Raw genomic sequence first — 14,920 nt, 5'->3', positions numbered from 1 at the left:
TATATATGGATTTAAAACACTAAACACTAAGCAGATGTAGCGCAACACACACACACACACACACACCTACGCACCAGGAGATTTTTGTTTTAATCCCAGAAAGTAAAAATAATCTGTCTCTGGATCTGTAAAAGTCTCTGCAGGAAAATATGAAGAGGTGACAGCCCTGAACGTATCAAACAACAAAAACAAACGTCATGAAGTACAAAATGTCATGAAGAGTCAGGTGTTTTCTAAGTGCGATTTTATTTGTATTCTGCGTTTGATGTTACTTAAGTATGAAAGAGGGAAAGGAGAACTAGAGAGTCGAGTATGGTAGCCAGAGGGCGGTGGCATTTCTCTCTCTCTGCGTAAACGGAGAAGGAGCGAGCGCACGGAGAGAAGAGCAGAGCTTAGTGGCGAGGCAGCAGTGCAGCTGACACGAGTGAAGGGACACTGGTTATTTCCACCACCTCTCTCTTCTCACAGCTTAACCTGCGCCTTCCAAGACGGACTTGGACATCGGGACTCGAGGCTGTACACTCACCCACCTTTGGTTTTGAACTCGTTTGATCAATCAGCAGACCCTGTGCTGGTGGTGGTTGAGGAGCGGGGGGTTTCTCGTTTCCCCCACCGTGGACCGAGGAGTTTTGTGTGTGTTTATGTGTTTTACGCGTTGCTTGTAATGAGGAAAAGTGGACTGAGAAGTGGAATAGGACACGGGGGTTGCAGCTTGGTGAGGATGTGCGCCACGCCGGGGATCCTGGTTCTCCTTGTGCTCGCACACCGAGCAGTCGCCCAAGGTAAGGCTGGAGAGCGTCTTTTGGATCTTTTTAACACCTACACCTGAAATGTTTCAGAGCGATCAAACCTTTGCTTCGTCGCCGGGATGCGGCTGTGTGGCAGTGGCGCGGCATGCCTGTAAGTAGGCTGGGAGGCTGAAGTAGCTGCCGAAGAGGTTTAATTTTTTTAAGCCATCTTTCCATTTAAATCGAGCTGATGCTGATGAGCGGCTGCTACAACGGTCAGTGTCTTAAGGTGTAGAACTGCGCATTTTTTCTCCCGGTTCAAGTGTGAAGACTGAAAGGAAAAACTCACAGGCCACCTTTCGCTGCGAGAAACACCCTAATGGGCTAATTTAATTTTACATTTTACTATAGTCCATACATATAATATGTATATGTGGTCTCGACCCGTTAGTGGGGACAGGATAAACACGAACGTGACCGCAAAAACTCCCGAGAAACGTGGTGGTGATCGTGGGCACTTTAGGTCCCTGTCGGAACTGAATATTGCAGTGATTTTTCATCATGACCTGTTTCACTTTCAAATGGGTAAATAACTCCCTAGGTTGCAAGTAAATGAATAAGTGAAAACTGACGGAGTCCACATTATAGTCAACTATTAATGTGTCGTTGCAGAGCACTTCGCAATACAAAGGCGAAGCTTCTTTGGGGAAATTGATCAAAAGTCACACTCAGCTCATCCGCCAGAAGCTTATTGGTAAATTCCATAAGGTTAATTATATAAATCTCGCAACAAAATCTCGAGTCAGAAGAAGCATGCTGCAAACATCATGGTTACACTGGAGATAAAATGCCAACCTATCCTCAACTTACCATCATTAGCTTAGGAGAGAATCCAAAGAGAGCGCACCATATGAAATGCCATGTTGTTAAACTGATACGCTGTAGTGTTTATGTTCCACTATTAACCCCTGGTGAGGCAAAACATACTTTAACAATAATAAAGTCATATTTCTGAAGAGTGACGTGCATCCACTCAGCGGCTGGTGTTTGCGGAGGATATCGCAGGTCACAGACTCAGTGACGCCCAAACAAGTGTAGCCTAACTTCATACTGTTGAGACATCTTTATTTTGGTTCATTGAATAGCTCTGCGAGATTCACAGTGTGATGTACTGCTGCTAGGCAATGATGAACGGAAAGATGGACAACATCTTTCTGTCTTTCACACTCTGTGACCTTCTCATGGAGAACTTGTGTCTTGTTAATGTTCATAAAAGCATCTGTTGTTTTTCCCAAGCTGCTTAATTCCACACACATTTCCTGTATGGTCTCCATAACCTAGGAAGTTTGACCTTATCATAGGCACTTATGGTGGATTTCATTCCCCTATTATAGTCTAATATTCTAATATCCTATTAGGGATTTGTGTTACCTTAATCTTTGCCCTCCATAATAAAACTTACTGAAAGCCTCTTAAAGGATGCAGTAACTTGGCTGGTCCACACCAGCATGGCGTCAGTAAATTGGTATCGACATTACTGATTGGCCTAGGGTTTTTGTACTGAATTTGGGCAGTAATTGGACATGATGTTGCCGCCACCTTTCTCTAGTTGCCCTGGGGAACAACATTTCAGAAACACCCACCAATATTCATTTTGGCGGCTCTCTATTGGTTTACTGTTAAATCGATACATTGCAATTTAGGGGCACGATCTGAGTAGCCTTTCACCCACCTCTGTTAAATTGCACCTCGCCACCAACATGCGACTCATTTTGACTTTGGTGGAGAAATCTGATAATTGGAAACTAAAACTGTTGATGCTTTTCAGGCAGATGAAACTCCCCAATCTTTGCACACTCCTGAAAAGTGCAGTTTTCCCTCATTCTGCTCGCCCTTTTAAAAGTTTAGATTTCTCTGATTCTCCTCTCCCTCCTAGTCTGGGCTTGCCTGTTATGTCTCTGTTCCAAACAACTTGACTCATGTCTCTGAAGTTGGTTCTTTGTGTGTGAGGACTCACTCCATTAGTTGTTCTGTTGAATGGGGCAGAACACGCAAACACATTGACCTAACTGTGGGTTGCTTTGTGTACATATGATCCTGTCTGTGCATCAGTGCTGGATTCAATTCGCAGCCCGTTCAGGTATCAGAACTTCCTTCAAATTACATTACATACAATTGCATGTTGTTTTTTCAATGGGAAATACAAATAGTTTTTAAACAAATTATTCTGCTTTTTAGTCCTGCTCTTGCATCTTTGAGTGTCTGGCCAGCTGTTGCCTCCAGTTTAACACCACTATGGAATAAGTGGTTTGGTCAGTTTAATAGCTGAGTTTGTTTTTGAGGTCACGACTAATGATGGTCAGGGTGATGCTGTTTGTGGCAATCATGCTGGCACTGCTGCAGACTCAAATCTAATAATGACGAATGATAAGAACCCTCAAATATTCCTATTTTCCAGATGTTTAAAAAAAAAAATCATTTTGAATATATTCATCCCACACAGAATTAATTCAATCCATGTTGTTGTTCTGCTTTACTTCCAGGTCTCTCCTAAGCTTTTAATTATGAAACTTCTTTTAGCACATAGCTTTATTTAATCTGGGATGTAGACATGTTTCTCCTAGCTTTTCTGAGCTATAGAAACTGTGTTACACTATGGAAAAGTCACACAGACATGCGCACACACAATGAGAGGAGAGTGTTAGTTGAGATCTTTTCATGCAAGCTTGAGTGCATGTGTCAGCCTTCTAAATAAGCCCCACCCTCAAGCCTCTTGGCCTATTGAAAAGCTATAAGCTAACCCCCCCTTACATTTGATCTGGAATGAATAGGTGTCAAGATCACTCTGCAAAGTCTGAATTGTCCTCTTGTTTATTATGATGACCAAGCTGTGATATGGTCAGTTTCAACAATTCAGCTGCTATATGGTTGTGGCTGTTGTGTTTCTACTTCATACGGCCCCTACCATCCCAATCATTTTAGATTCCACAGTTCGGCTGTTGGTTTCTGGTTACAGACGTTCATATTTCTGTGCCATGTTGTGTTTTTAGCTCTGAAGCACTTTTCTTTAAATTTAACAAGCACATTTATTCTAAGATACTTTATCACTTTGTTTGAACATATATCCTTGAACTAGATAGCAACACAGTTTGAAATAAATATGTGGGAGTGTGTGTGTTTGTGTTCAAGTTTGTCTGTGCAGGTGTGTAGGTGTATGTGCGAACCTGGTGGTTCAGAGGTGTAAAGATGTACTCAAAGTGCTCACATGAGGGGTGTTTTTTTTGTGTGAGTGTGTACTCATGAACTTGGCAGCTTAGGGATGTTCTCAGAAAACTCCTGTGGTATGTGTGTTACTGTGTACATGTGCGTGCCAGAATGTCTATACGTGGGAGATTTTGTGATTTTATATGTGTGTGTCAACTTGGCATCATAACGGTGCTCCTTTTGTTGCGTGTGTGTGTGCGCGCGCGCGCGCACTTGGCATTATGATATTGCCAGAGCCCCCATGCTGTCTCCTATTATGCTCTGATCCTGTCCCATGGTGCACTGCAGCCATCCAGGGTTCAGTGCTTGTAGGGGGGGGGACAGCTGGGAATTATTGGAACTAAATAGGCCAATTTGATTGGCTGCGCTGCTCCAACCAGCGCTATGCGATTGGCTGAGCAAGTTTTATGTGGTAAATTTAATGCTTTTTCAGTATCAGAGCGAGAGAGGGAGATAGAAAGAGTGAGCGAAGGAAAGGGTGAACAGATGAGGAAGGGAGAGATCTCTCTGGGTGGTTTGTACCAGCTTTGATCACTCCACTAGGACTTGACAAGCTGACTGACTAACACATACACACACAGACGCACACACACGCACGCGCGCGCACACACACACACACACACACACATACACACACAGCAAGATATCTCTGTGGTCAAACAATGCTACATTCTGTCTGCATTCTCTGCATGTGTGTATGTGAGCGTACCAGTGTGTGCACGGACAGGCGTTCACAGGAGTGTGTGAAAGGAAGTCTTTGACTGTGTCTGGGGTTGTTTTGTATAGGAGACCCTCCTGCTGCTAGCAGCAGCCTAGTGATGGCAGATTTCCCTCTGTGCCTTCTTTTTTTGTTTTATCCTTGCTTACTCATCCGAACATTTCATAGACTCTTACTTTAAGTGTGATGAGGTATTTTTCCGCCCACCTTTTCTCTATCCTTTTAGTCTGCGCCCTCTGTTAGTTGCTGAATGGATTATACTGACCTTTTTTTTCTCTTGCCTTTGGCCTTTGCATGTTCATCCATCTCAGTAGATTTCATGTTGGACTGTGAAAATGCTGGACAATGTCTGTCCACCTACAGCTCTTAGCATTTTATACATGGTTTGCTTGGAACACATAGCAATTACAGCTCGGCCTATTTCAAGAATCAAGAGCCTGAACGTGGGTTGTTTGTGTAGCGGCAGAGAACTTTGCAGGCAGGCTTTTCTTTGAGGACAGCAGAGATGAAATCCGGTTCTGAAAGCGCAAGTGTGGTTTTCAAATGGCTGTGTCGACAAACTGCGTCACACCACTTGCACCATTCACTATCGCTCCCTCTCCGCAGGGGAAAACCCAGGATGGAACATAAGAGTGTGTGTGTGTGTGTGAATGTGTGCGTGTTTACCAGAGAGACGGGCTGAGTGAGAGAAAAGAGAAAGGAGAAGCTAAATGTTCTGAAACTGATTCCCAGCGTCTCCTGCTGTTGGGCCTAATTCCATCTAGAGTTTCATGTAAAGATCTGGAATTATGAATTTTTCATGGCCTGCGAAACCTAAGGCCTCATTTGGGGCTCTCATTTCCAGGCTTTTTGTTTTAGTTAGTTGTGGGTGTGTGTGTGTGTGCGCGCGCCTGTGCTGTGTGTGGGGCGGGTGTTTGGAGAGAACGCCGTTTGTTCCCAATCAATGGCCTACTATATAGTTCCCACTGGTCCCATGCAGCCCTGCACTGCAAAAAATGATAAGCCTGTTGTAGTGTTTTTGATCACAGATTCAGAAGTACAGTTACTTCATTGTCTGTTAAAGTTGTGTCATTATACTACACTGCAAGATAAGACGCATTCAGAAACACAGTGGAATATTGTAGTAAATGGGGCATGAGACCAAAATGGAATTAGCTAAAAGTTTTTATTTGCCATTACAGAACACATAAATCATAACTGTAAAATGATGTTGGTAAAGCTTAATCTAAGATGAATTCTCTCATTTTTTGCAGCATACTGCACGTAGAAAGTGGGCGTCTTTGATTCCCATAATAAACAGTTGGGCTCAGTGAATCAATGCCACCGAGTGCCAGGCCACAGATTTTTGTACTGTCGTCCATCGCCTCAATGCCTCTTTTCCTGTCATTTATCCCCATTTCTCTCCCTGACTCAATCTCTCATTCCCATCTGCTACCTCTGACATTCAGTTTGCCTCTTTCACTTTTAGCTCCCTTTTTAATTATCCTCATCCTATGCTACTGTCTCTCAGCACTCTGTCCCTTTCTCTAGTTAGATTTACAATGTTTAATTAGTGTGTGGCCCAAACAGTGGACATATTGTTGTGCTTCTGAACAGGGCCCACAAGCAGCGGGACATTATGTGTTTGTGTGCGTTTGTGTGTTTTGTCACAGAAACATGGAAACCCATCCGTCAGCCAGAGGGAGAGAGAGTTTGCCTACACACACACACACACACACACACACACACACACACACACACACACACACACACACACGGGTTCAATACAGATAGATGGAAGAAAAAAGGAAAGGAAAGGAGGACCGAGATAGGTAGAGAAATGGAGCCCCACACCATGCCAGCTGCTTGCCATTGAAATCTCACCCTGTATCTCTATGTTTTAAGACCTTGCCTCTGTCCACAGCCGGCAGCTTAGGCTTTTCATGTCTATATATTTATTTTATTTGATACCATAAAACCTCCAGTAAATAGCCTGGGCTGGTTTACTTGCGTCAAGAACAATGTGCGGCACACTGCGCTTATTGGAGGCAAGCGATTACAGACACTTCCAACTTATGCTTTTTCAGTTTAATCCCCCCATGCCCCTACCAGTGTGTGTTGCTGACACTTTTTTGGATCTGTGCCAGAGTACCAATCTGCTGCTTCTCCAGATTTTTTGCTCATGGCGCTTGCATTAAAGACAGGCTGCAGATTTGGGGATGCATGTATCGTTTTTTACAGTATTATCACCGATTTATGAAGTGTCAAACCTTATGAGCCACATCATTGCGCAGGTGTCCCCCCTTAAACACACACCAAAGACAACACATGTCTACATACGTGCGCTCTGTTTGAAAAGAACAATTCCTTGAGTGCAGACACACGACCAGCAGATGGGTGCTGGGTGCTTTGGCTGAGCAGCGTGTTTGTGTGTTGGGGCAAGAGAGTCTTATTTGTGTCACCATGAATATGTAATTAAGCTGCTATTGAGAAAAGACGACGTGCCGCAACAGGGGGTCCACGAGGCTTGGACCCGGGTCCTTTTTTTGTTTCCATTGAAAGCTTGTTGTGGGCATTGTCCTGTATTGACAGAGTGAGAGAGAAGATAGGAAGAAAAAAAAAGAAAGGAGGGACAAGGTTAAGAGTAGAAACATTAAGGCACACTGAGAAATGGAGAGAGTGAGAGAGGAGAAGTAAAAGGACAAAAGGGGAAGGTGTTTTTTTGTTTGTCTATATGTGGAGATTTGACATTCATGCTCTTTTTTGATAGGAAACAAAGCTGCACTGTAAATGCCCATTCAACTCTTGGTTGAGTGTGGAGAGAGGATTGGGGAGAGGAGGAGGAAGGGGAGGAGGGAGCGAGCAAGCAAGCTGAGTGGCGTTGAGAAGCCGCCTGAAGGATTAGTCTTTCTCTTCTTCGTATCTTTCGCCACTACATTCTGTCTTCCTTTGTAACTCTTTCCCTCTCCTGCTCTCCTTTCCACCTCCCCCTCCTTTTAGCCACTTTTCCTCCCTGTGTCACTCTTTCTTGCTCCTTCAAGCCAAAACCTCCCTCCCTCACCCCCAACAGTAACTCTTTTCTCCCCCCCCCCCCCCCCCTTTCTCTCTCCGTGCCAAAACTGTCTGGTAATCTAGTGGTCCATCTGTAGGAATATGCAAAAACCTGAAACCATAATTACTATAATCACCACTGTAACTTTTTACCTCCTAGGCTTACGTCTGCACTTTGCACACGTGCACACACACACACACACACACACACACAAACACAAGAGTTAGGCCTGTTTTGAAAGAGTACATTGTAATTCTGTAGGATGCCATGAAAAGGGGGATTTAGCATGTGTTGTAAAAAGGTTTCTGGTTGCCTGTTCTCCTGCTGTAGACATGATGTAATTTACTGTACTGTACCCCATGTAGGCTTAGGAATAAGAAGGGACTAAGGCACACAGGCAGGCAAGAATTCACAAAAAACAACGTACGATTCAGTTACAGTTTATTGTGTAAGACTGGTACAAAGGCGCACACACAAACACACTGTGTAAAATAGACACACATATGCTACAACAAGTCCATTCTCTAATTTTGGCTCCACATTGGCTGTAATAAGGAACCCGGTATATTTTACTCCGCGGGTGACAAGATTACGTGTAAGCAGTTTGCTTTGATTCATTTGAACACAGCATTTCTAAGTGGCTAATGAATATAGTCAGTACTTTGCTGAGAATGCACATTTGTGTGTCCATTTTTGTGTGTGTGTGTGTGTGTGTGTGTGTGTGTGTGGATGAAATATCACATTGTTATTTTCCAGAATTATCCCTGCACACAGTGCTTTTTTTAAAAACTCCCCCAGAGCAGCACAGGTAGGAAGGCACTGTAGGTGGAGGGAGGAGAGAAAGGAGAGCGAGAATAATGACTCTCCTGACTGTAAAAGCCTTGTTTCCTGAAATCTTTTGTTCTCCGGGGAAAAAAAAAAAGAAGGGATTGTATCGGGGTGAAAGAGGCAGGGAATCAGAAAAGCCAGGCAGAGCAAACTTAAGCAAGTGGGAGGGAGAAAGATAAAGTGACTTGGATATACAGTAGGGACATCAAGCGCGGGAGCGAGATAGGGAAAGGCTGCGGGGTTAGTAATTAATCAAAGTTCTCAGAGAGAAGGAAGAGATTTGAAGAACCAAAACAGTGAAAAAGGGATGGCTGAATAATTTCACTCCACTTGAATTTACACTCATAAAGTGGCTTTGGATCTTTGCATTACCCTCACTATGAAAACTGTCAAATTTTCGGGTTATGCTGTTTTTCAAATACAAACAGATTGAGACAGTTATATAGTTGCTGTGAGGTGAACTGGTATGTAGTGCTGATTTCTGCTGTTCATTGTGTGTGTTTGTCAGTGATTGAGAAAGACATACAGAAGCCCGTTTTTCCCTTTTTACAGTCTTCTACAAAAAGAAAAGGTTTCCTCTTAAACTGCCCAAGGCTAAGTGCTAAAACAGAACTGTTAACACTGTAATGTCTATGTTTACCTCAGTTTTATTTTATTTTTTTGTTTTTTATTGCTCTACTCATGGAGTAGAGATAGCTGGCCTGATATTAAAACAGAAAAGTTCGGAGTCAGTCAGCTAAGAAAGTTTGGTCCTACAGAGTGAAAGAGCTGTATATAAGTTGTTTTTTTGTGTGTTTTTTTTTTCTTGATGAAAAATGTATCAGCTTATTGTTCGTGGGTTTGGTTGCCTTTGTGTCCACAAGTATGAAAACAAAGTGAATTTATTAATCACTTGTTGCCAATATCAGACCGCACAGAACACATTGGACGTTGTTTCTCTGCAGGTTCTTCTTAAACTTATGATGGTCTGCATTTCATACCTTGTGTTTTATTGCATGTTTTTGAATGTCTTTGTTTGGTGTGCAGATGTAGTTATGCAGGCTTGCCCACAGGGAGATCTCTTTAATATTGAGTAAAATGAGAAAGATGCAATATGAACAGAAATAGGACACATCACTCTGGTATTGGTATCATATTGAAGTGGAAATGTACACAGACTTTGGACACTTGACATTTGAAGAAGAATCCACACTTCATGTGCACAACATATTTATTCAGTGGCAAATTAGATTATTCATATTTATTTATTTTCTAATTCATATTTGACAGTCTTATTAAAATCAGTTTGGATTCAAATCAGATTAAAAGGTATGTTTAATTTTTGATTGTTGGGGGAAATTTTCATTTCAGTTAAGGCACTAAAATCCTTTATTCATGTGGCTTAAAAACTCAGAGGGTCAACTTCTGGTACCAAATTTAATAAGCACTGAGTCAGCTGCTGGTGGAGATAATCAGATAATACTTTTTTGGGAAAGATTGTTTCCAGAGAGGCTGAAGTTAAATGGGGTGGTGATACGGTCAATGGATTAAGGCTTAAAAGTTGTTTTGAATGATATGACTGAAGAGCTTCTCTCCTACAATGTCTCAACAACCTTCAGAGTGAAAGTCAGTTTTATAATGGGTGCTCAATGTTGTGACTAAGCAGTGCAGCTATAAAAGTACAGACCTGCTGACTTGTTTTGTGCAGTTGTTTATAGCATGTTTCAGCTATGCTTTGCTTTCATTGATTCTCTCCCACACAGACTTTGTGTGTGTGCGTGTTGTCAACATGACTTGTCTTTGCACATGTGTGCTAACTTGTTTGCTGGGCTGCTTTGAACCTTCTGGCTGTCCGGGCTGTATTTTCATACAGCATTTAGAGATGTTTATTTAAAAAAAAAAAAAAACTACAACTTTGGATTGACCCTAAAAAAAATCTCTTTCTCACTCCCTCTGGTTGTGGTATTTTGTATTTCTACCCTCAATGATTTATAACTTAAAACAAAGTTCATTGTAGCTCATTATTCTGTTTCATGTAGGAGGTTAATTGAATTAAATATAGTTGATATGACAGTCCTTTACTATGAAGTGCCACTTTGGCACTAATATTTTGGCGACCATTTCTGCTCAAAGGACAGAAGTGTTTGATTTCATCCCCTCATGCGATATGATGTAAAATAAATTAACCCACTATGCTGTTGTTTATTGTCTTAGAATGATCAGTTCTGAGATCCTAAATCAGCAAATGGACATGACTGGATGAAGGGATGACATCATGACACCAGTGTGTCCCTCGCTAATGATTCAGCTGTTTTCCTTGTTTAAACTGCAGTACTCGATTGCAAATCTTTTGAATCAAACCCAACATTTTAAAGCTCATTTAATGTCTCATTGATTCAGTCAGGGATTTGAACTCCTCCACTCCAATTGTGATCAATACACATCCCTAAAAAGGATCAACACTTGTTTAAATCAAACAGACTACATCTGACACATTGTTCATGAAATGTTGAGGTATCGCATCATTATCTGTGTTTTGGGAGGATGGAGATTTGCGCTCCCTGCTGTGATCTGACAGCTGATGAAATATAGATGCAATTTTCCATGAAAGTCACAGAACACACACACACACACACACGCGCGCGCGCTTGATCTAAGAAAAGTTAAAACGGCACAGCATGAAAAAGTTCATGTAACAAAGGAAGAGCTAAATTGCACTCTGAATATGCAAGATTCCCTCTTTCAAATGATATTTGTATGTTTCTAATTCTCTGTTCTTCAGGGAGTAACACAGGGATAAAGTAAAAAAAAAAATTGCAACAACTGGAACCATGTCCTAGTCCTTTTCGAATAGAATTTACAGTGCTACCTCAAGGCTGTAAACAAAGTCAGTAATGAGGGGCAGTGCTTTTAATCAGGAGAGTGTGGGCATGTTGGTGTTTACTTAATTTTAATACTGTGTTGATTCCATACAGAAAACCTTTTCTACTGCTTAAAAGTTTCTATTCTTTACTTGTCAAACTGAAAAATGGTCTGTTTTGTATTTGGACTTTTTGGAATTGTTTATTTTTTTTGTGGGTGCAAGCTCTTACTGTGGCTTTTGAGTTTTCGTGCAATTTTAGAGGCCCACACACACACTTTGTTTCATTCTCAGCTCACAACAAAAGGCCCAGATTAGCTGTCTTTTCACAGAAACCATAGAAAATATCTCATCCTGATAGTCCCAACAGTGAGGAAAGTTCATTTTACGCAACGAGTACATCAAAACAGCACAATGACGCACAGGTGGTTCGTTTCGGAGGCTGTAATCCAGCACATTTCAAAGGGGTTTGGGACTCAGCCATTCACCTCAGACAGATATTACTGCTTTTTAGCTTTCCTTTTTATTTTTTTTTCTGTTGCCATCATCATCATCTCCCCGAGGCACAGCTGGTGTAGTGGTGCAGTAACGGTTTTCAGCACACAAACTGGCTCACTGTCCAATGACATGTGGTTCAATTGGCCCGCCAATACTGGGAAAACACACACACACTCACAGTATACCAAGGAACAAGTGCCTCTGCCCTATTGAACATGCATACAAGGGGGTTTCCAGACAGGGCAGCCAACAAACACACACACACACACACACATACACACACATACACACTTGTGCACGCACACACACACACACGCACACACACACGCACACACACGATGGCACTGAATGGTTAGTTTGGCTAAGTGTGGATAGACACTGTGTCTCCATATGCAGTAGCCGTTGTGTTCTTGGCAGGTTTGGTATATCCTGTCACTCTGCAACTGCCAATATATCAGACATGATCCAACCGTGTCTAATATTTTGGCAGTGTCAGTTTTGGAAAAGGCGGGAAAAGCCACCTGTACATTTGTGGCCTTTAATTATATTTGTATCAAATTAGTTCAAACTGTTATGTATCTTATTTCTGGGCAACCTTTCCAGGCATAAATGTAATTATCAATTTAATTTTGTGATATAAAACTGGACATCATTTGGCATTTTGGTTATCATAATAAGTTGAGATAGCTTAGATGTTGTTGTTTTCTGATCTTAAACAGGTACTGTAGTGATTTAGTATTCCACTTGTATAAAGCTGAAATATGCTTCATGGCATGCACTGCGTTAGGCCAGTAGCCATCTGTAAGCTATATATTTTACACGTGTGCCAATGACATCATGTGTGTGGGGTTACTTTTTCTGTAAGCAGATGGATGAGCGTGAGACTTATGCCATAGTGTCACAGCAGGGTTATTTCACCACATCAATAGAACGTGAAGTAAGTGTCTGTGAGTCTCCCTCTGTTTTCTCCCCACTCTGTGTCCATCTCTTTTTCTCTTTAGCACTGTCTTGTGTCTGTCTCCTCTTCACTCCTACTCATTTTTCTCCACTTTGGTCCGAGTCTCTTCCCTTCTCTCCTTCCTTCCTTCCTTCCTTCCTTCCTTCCTTCCTGGGGGAAGGGGAGGAATTTAAACTTTGAACAAAAGACAGAAGGAGGAAAACTTTGTGGAAACATTTGAAGTGTCCCCCCACATCTCTGTTCTGAGAAATGTCATCCACACCCAAGGAACAGTTTCAAAAGAAGCAGAACTACAGCCAGACAATACCCACGGCTCCCTCTAGCTCCTCCAAATCCTTGTATTGTTGCTGTGGTTATTTGTGTTGCTTCTTCCTCTGGGCACCTTCAGGGTTTTTGTTTATCTCTGCTCAGTGCTGAGGTCTTGTCAGAGAATGAGGGCAGGGCTGCCGTTTTGGCCCCGGGTCAACTTACAAAAGTTTATTTTTAGTTTGAAAATGAACTGAAACTTGCTTCTAATGACAGACTTGTCAGTTAGTTCTGAGTTTTTCTCACTGTGCAGCATTTTACTGTATTCATTCAGCAGTTCAAATGGAGCTACAGGAGGAAGAACATCACCAACAATGCCACAGAAACAAGTGCTCAACAGGTGCTCACTCACCTTTAATTTCATCTTGAAATCACATTTTGCTACAGAACTGTAAATACAGAACCTGTGGTAGACAGTTATGCATGTGATACTTGCTTTTGCTGTATTAGCCATGGCTTAATGGAAATATCCCACACAACATTGCCTTTAATGATGGTGATCATGAATAGAAATTTGATTAGACATTAGACACAGTATTTATTTTCTGTAAATGCGCAGCACTGTTAAGTTTAAGAATTTGAGAGCAAATGTTGTCACTTCTCATTTAATCTCCAGCTGAAAGGCATCTATGTTGCAGGATTCAGGGAAAAAGAGCAGTCCCCACCTTCCCAGAATAGTTTCCTCCACACTGTGCCATTTTCAGTTTAAGCCCTTTAAGCTTTTAGGTCCATCACTTGTGGTCTTTAGAGCCAAGGAGGGGAGGTGTGTTCGATGAATTATTTACAGAGCACAGAGTTAAGATAACAAAATGCTTCAGAGTTTCAGACTGACTGGTGCCGTCATGGTTATACAGACTGTGCAGTGACATGTGCATTAGAGAGCTTACATGAGGAAAAAGTCACAATCCTGATATCATAAATTTATATCTTCATTCAAATTACAATAAGCACATTTTCTCAAGTGGCATCGAGCCATGCAGGTAGTTGTAGTTTTATTCCGGGTTTTAAGATATGTGTCTCTCAGGTTTCTGCTTTCAACTCAATCCAATCGAGGTGAGTGAATTTCGACTGTGACACTCACAATGAAGACATAGTTCCATAAAAACTGTTCCCAATAGGGTCTGTGGATTATCTAGAGTAAAAGGAACATTGTCTCTGGAAAGACATGCTACTGTATAATTTTTCATTTTCTATGAATGCTGTAGGCACCATAAACGAAATATTTTTCACCTCCGTGGTGTTGGTGAGACTGCACCAACCTTAGACTGGGCACAAAAGACTGCTTTTCTTTAACAGAAACATGTTGGCTTGGTTTTTTAATTAACTTTTTACTGATTTACATTATGTATGCCATCTTTTATTGATGTTCATTACATAGTGGATACATTGTATTTTTTCATTTAATTTCCGTTCAAATTACAGTATATTTCCGTTTTCAGTACTAGTTACGGAAGTAGTTGTATTCCTGGCCTTACTAGTACTGGTTTCAGGTTTCTATTGCCTCAAGGAAATGTCAAGAGTTTCAATAAAATCGGGTCGATAGGATGGGAAGGCTAATGAAAAATAGTAACCGCTTTAAAAAAGACTGAAGTTCAAAAGGTGTCTCAACTTTAAAGGGCTATCTCAGGTTAGAGTTTCCCTACTTTGTCTTCGGTCAATACTCTAAACAAGACGCTTTAATCTGTGGAAATGAAACAGATTGTATTCAGGTTTTGTAGACCAAGTGTTGCAACCAATTTGCCTGTAGGAA

General features: G+C 41.7%; 1 protein-coding gene across 2 annotated transcripts in view; it reads left to right on the top strand.

The window, feature by feature from the left end:
* The first annotated feature begins 372 nt into the window (after window positions 1-372).
* Window positions 373-14,920, top strand: part of si:ch73-72b7.1 (netrin receptor UNC5C) — a 206,995-nt gene continuing 192,447 nt past the window's right edge. For both annotated transcript variants that reach the window (XM_038702904.1, XM_038702903.1), the window contains exon 1: window positions 373-782. In XM_038702904.1, the coding sequence (XP_038558832.1) occupies window positions 665-782 (118 nt within the window). In that variant the 5' untranslated portion in view covers window positions 373-664. The remainder of the gene's footprint in view (window positions 783-14,920) is intronic.

This window comes from Micropterus salmoides, unplaced genomic scaffold, assembly GCF_014851395.1.
Source record: "Micropterus salmoides isolate LMB-PRFRI ecotype aquatic unplaced genomic scaffold, ASM1485139v1 Ms_hic_scaffold_7, whole genome shotgun sequence".
Taxonomy (NCBI): Eukaryota; Metazoa; Chordata; class Actinopteri; order Centrarchiformes; family Centrarchidae; genus Micropterus; species Micropterus salmoides.
This window is presented reverse-complemented; position numbering and strand designations above follow the sequence as displayed.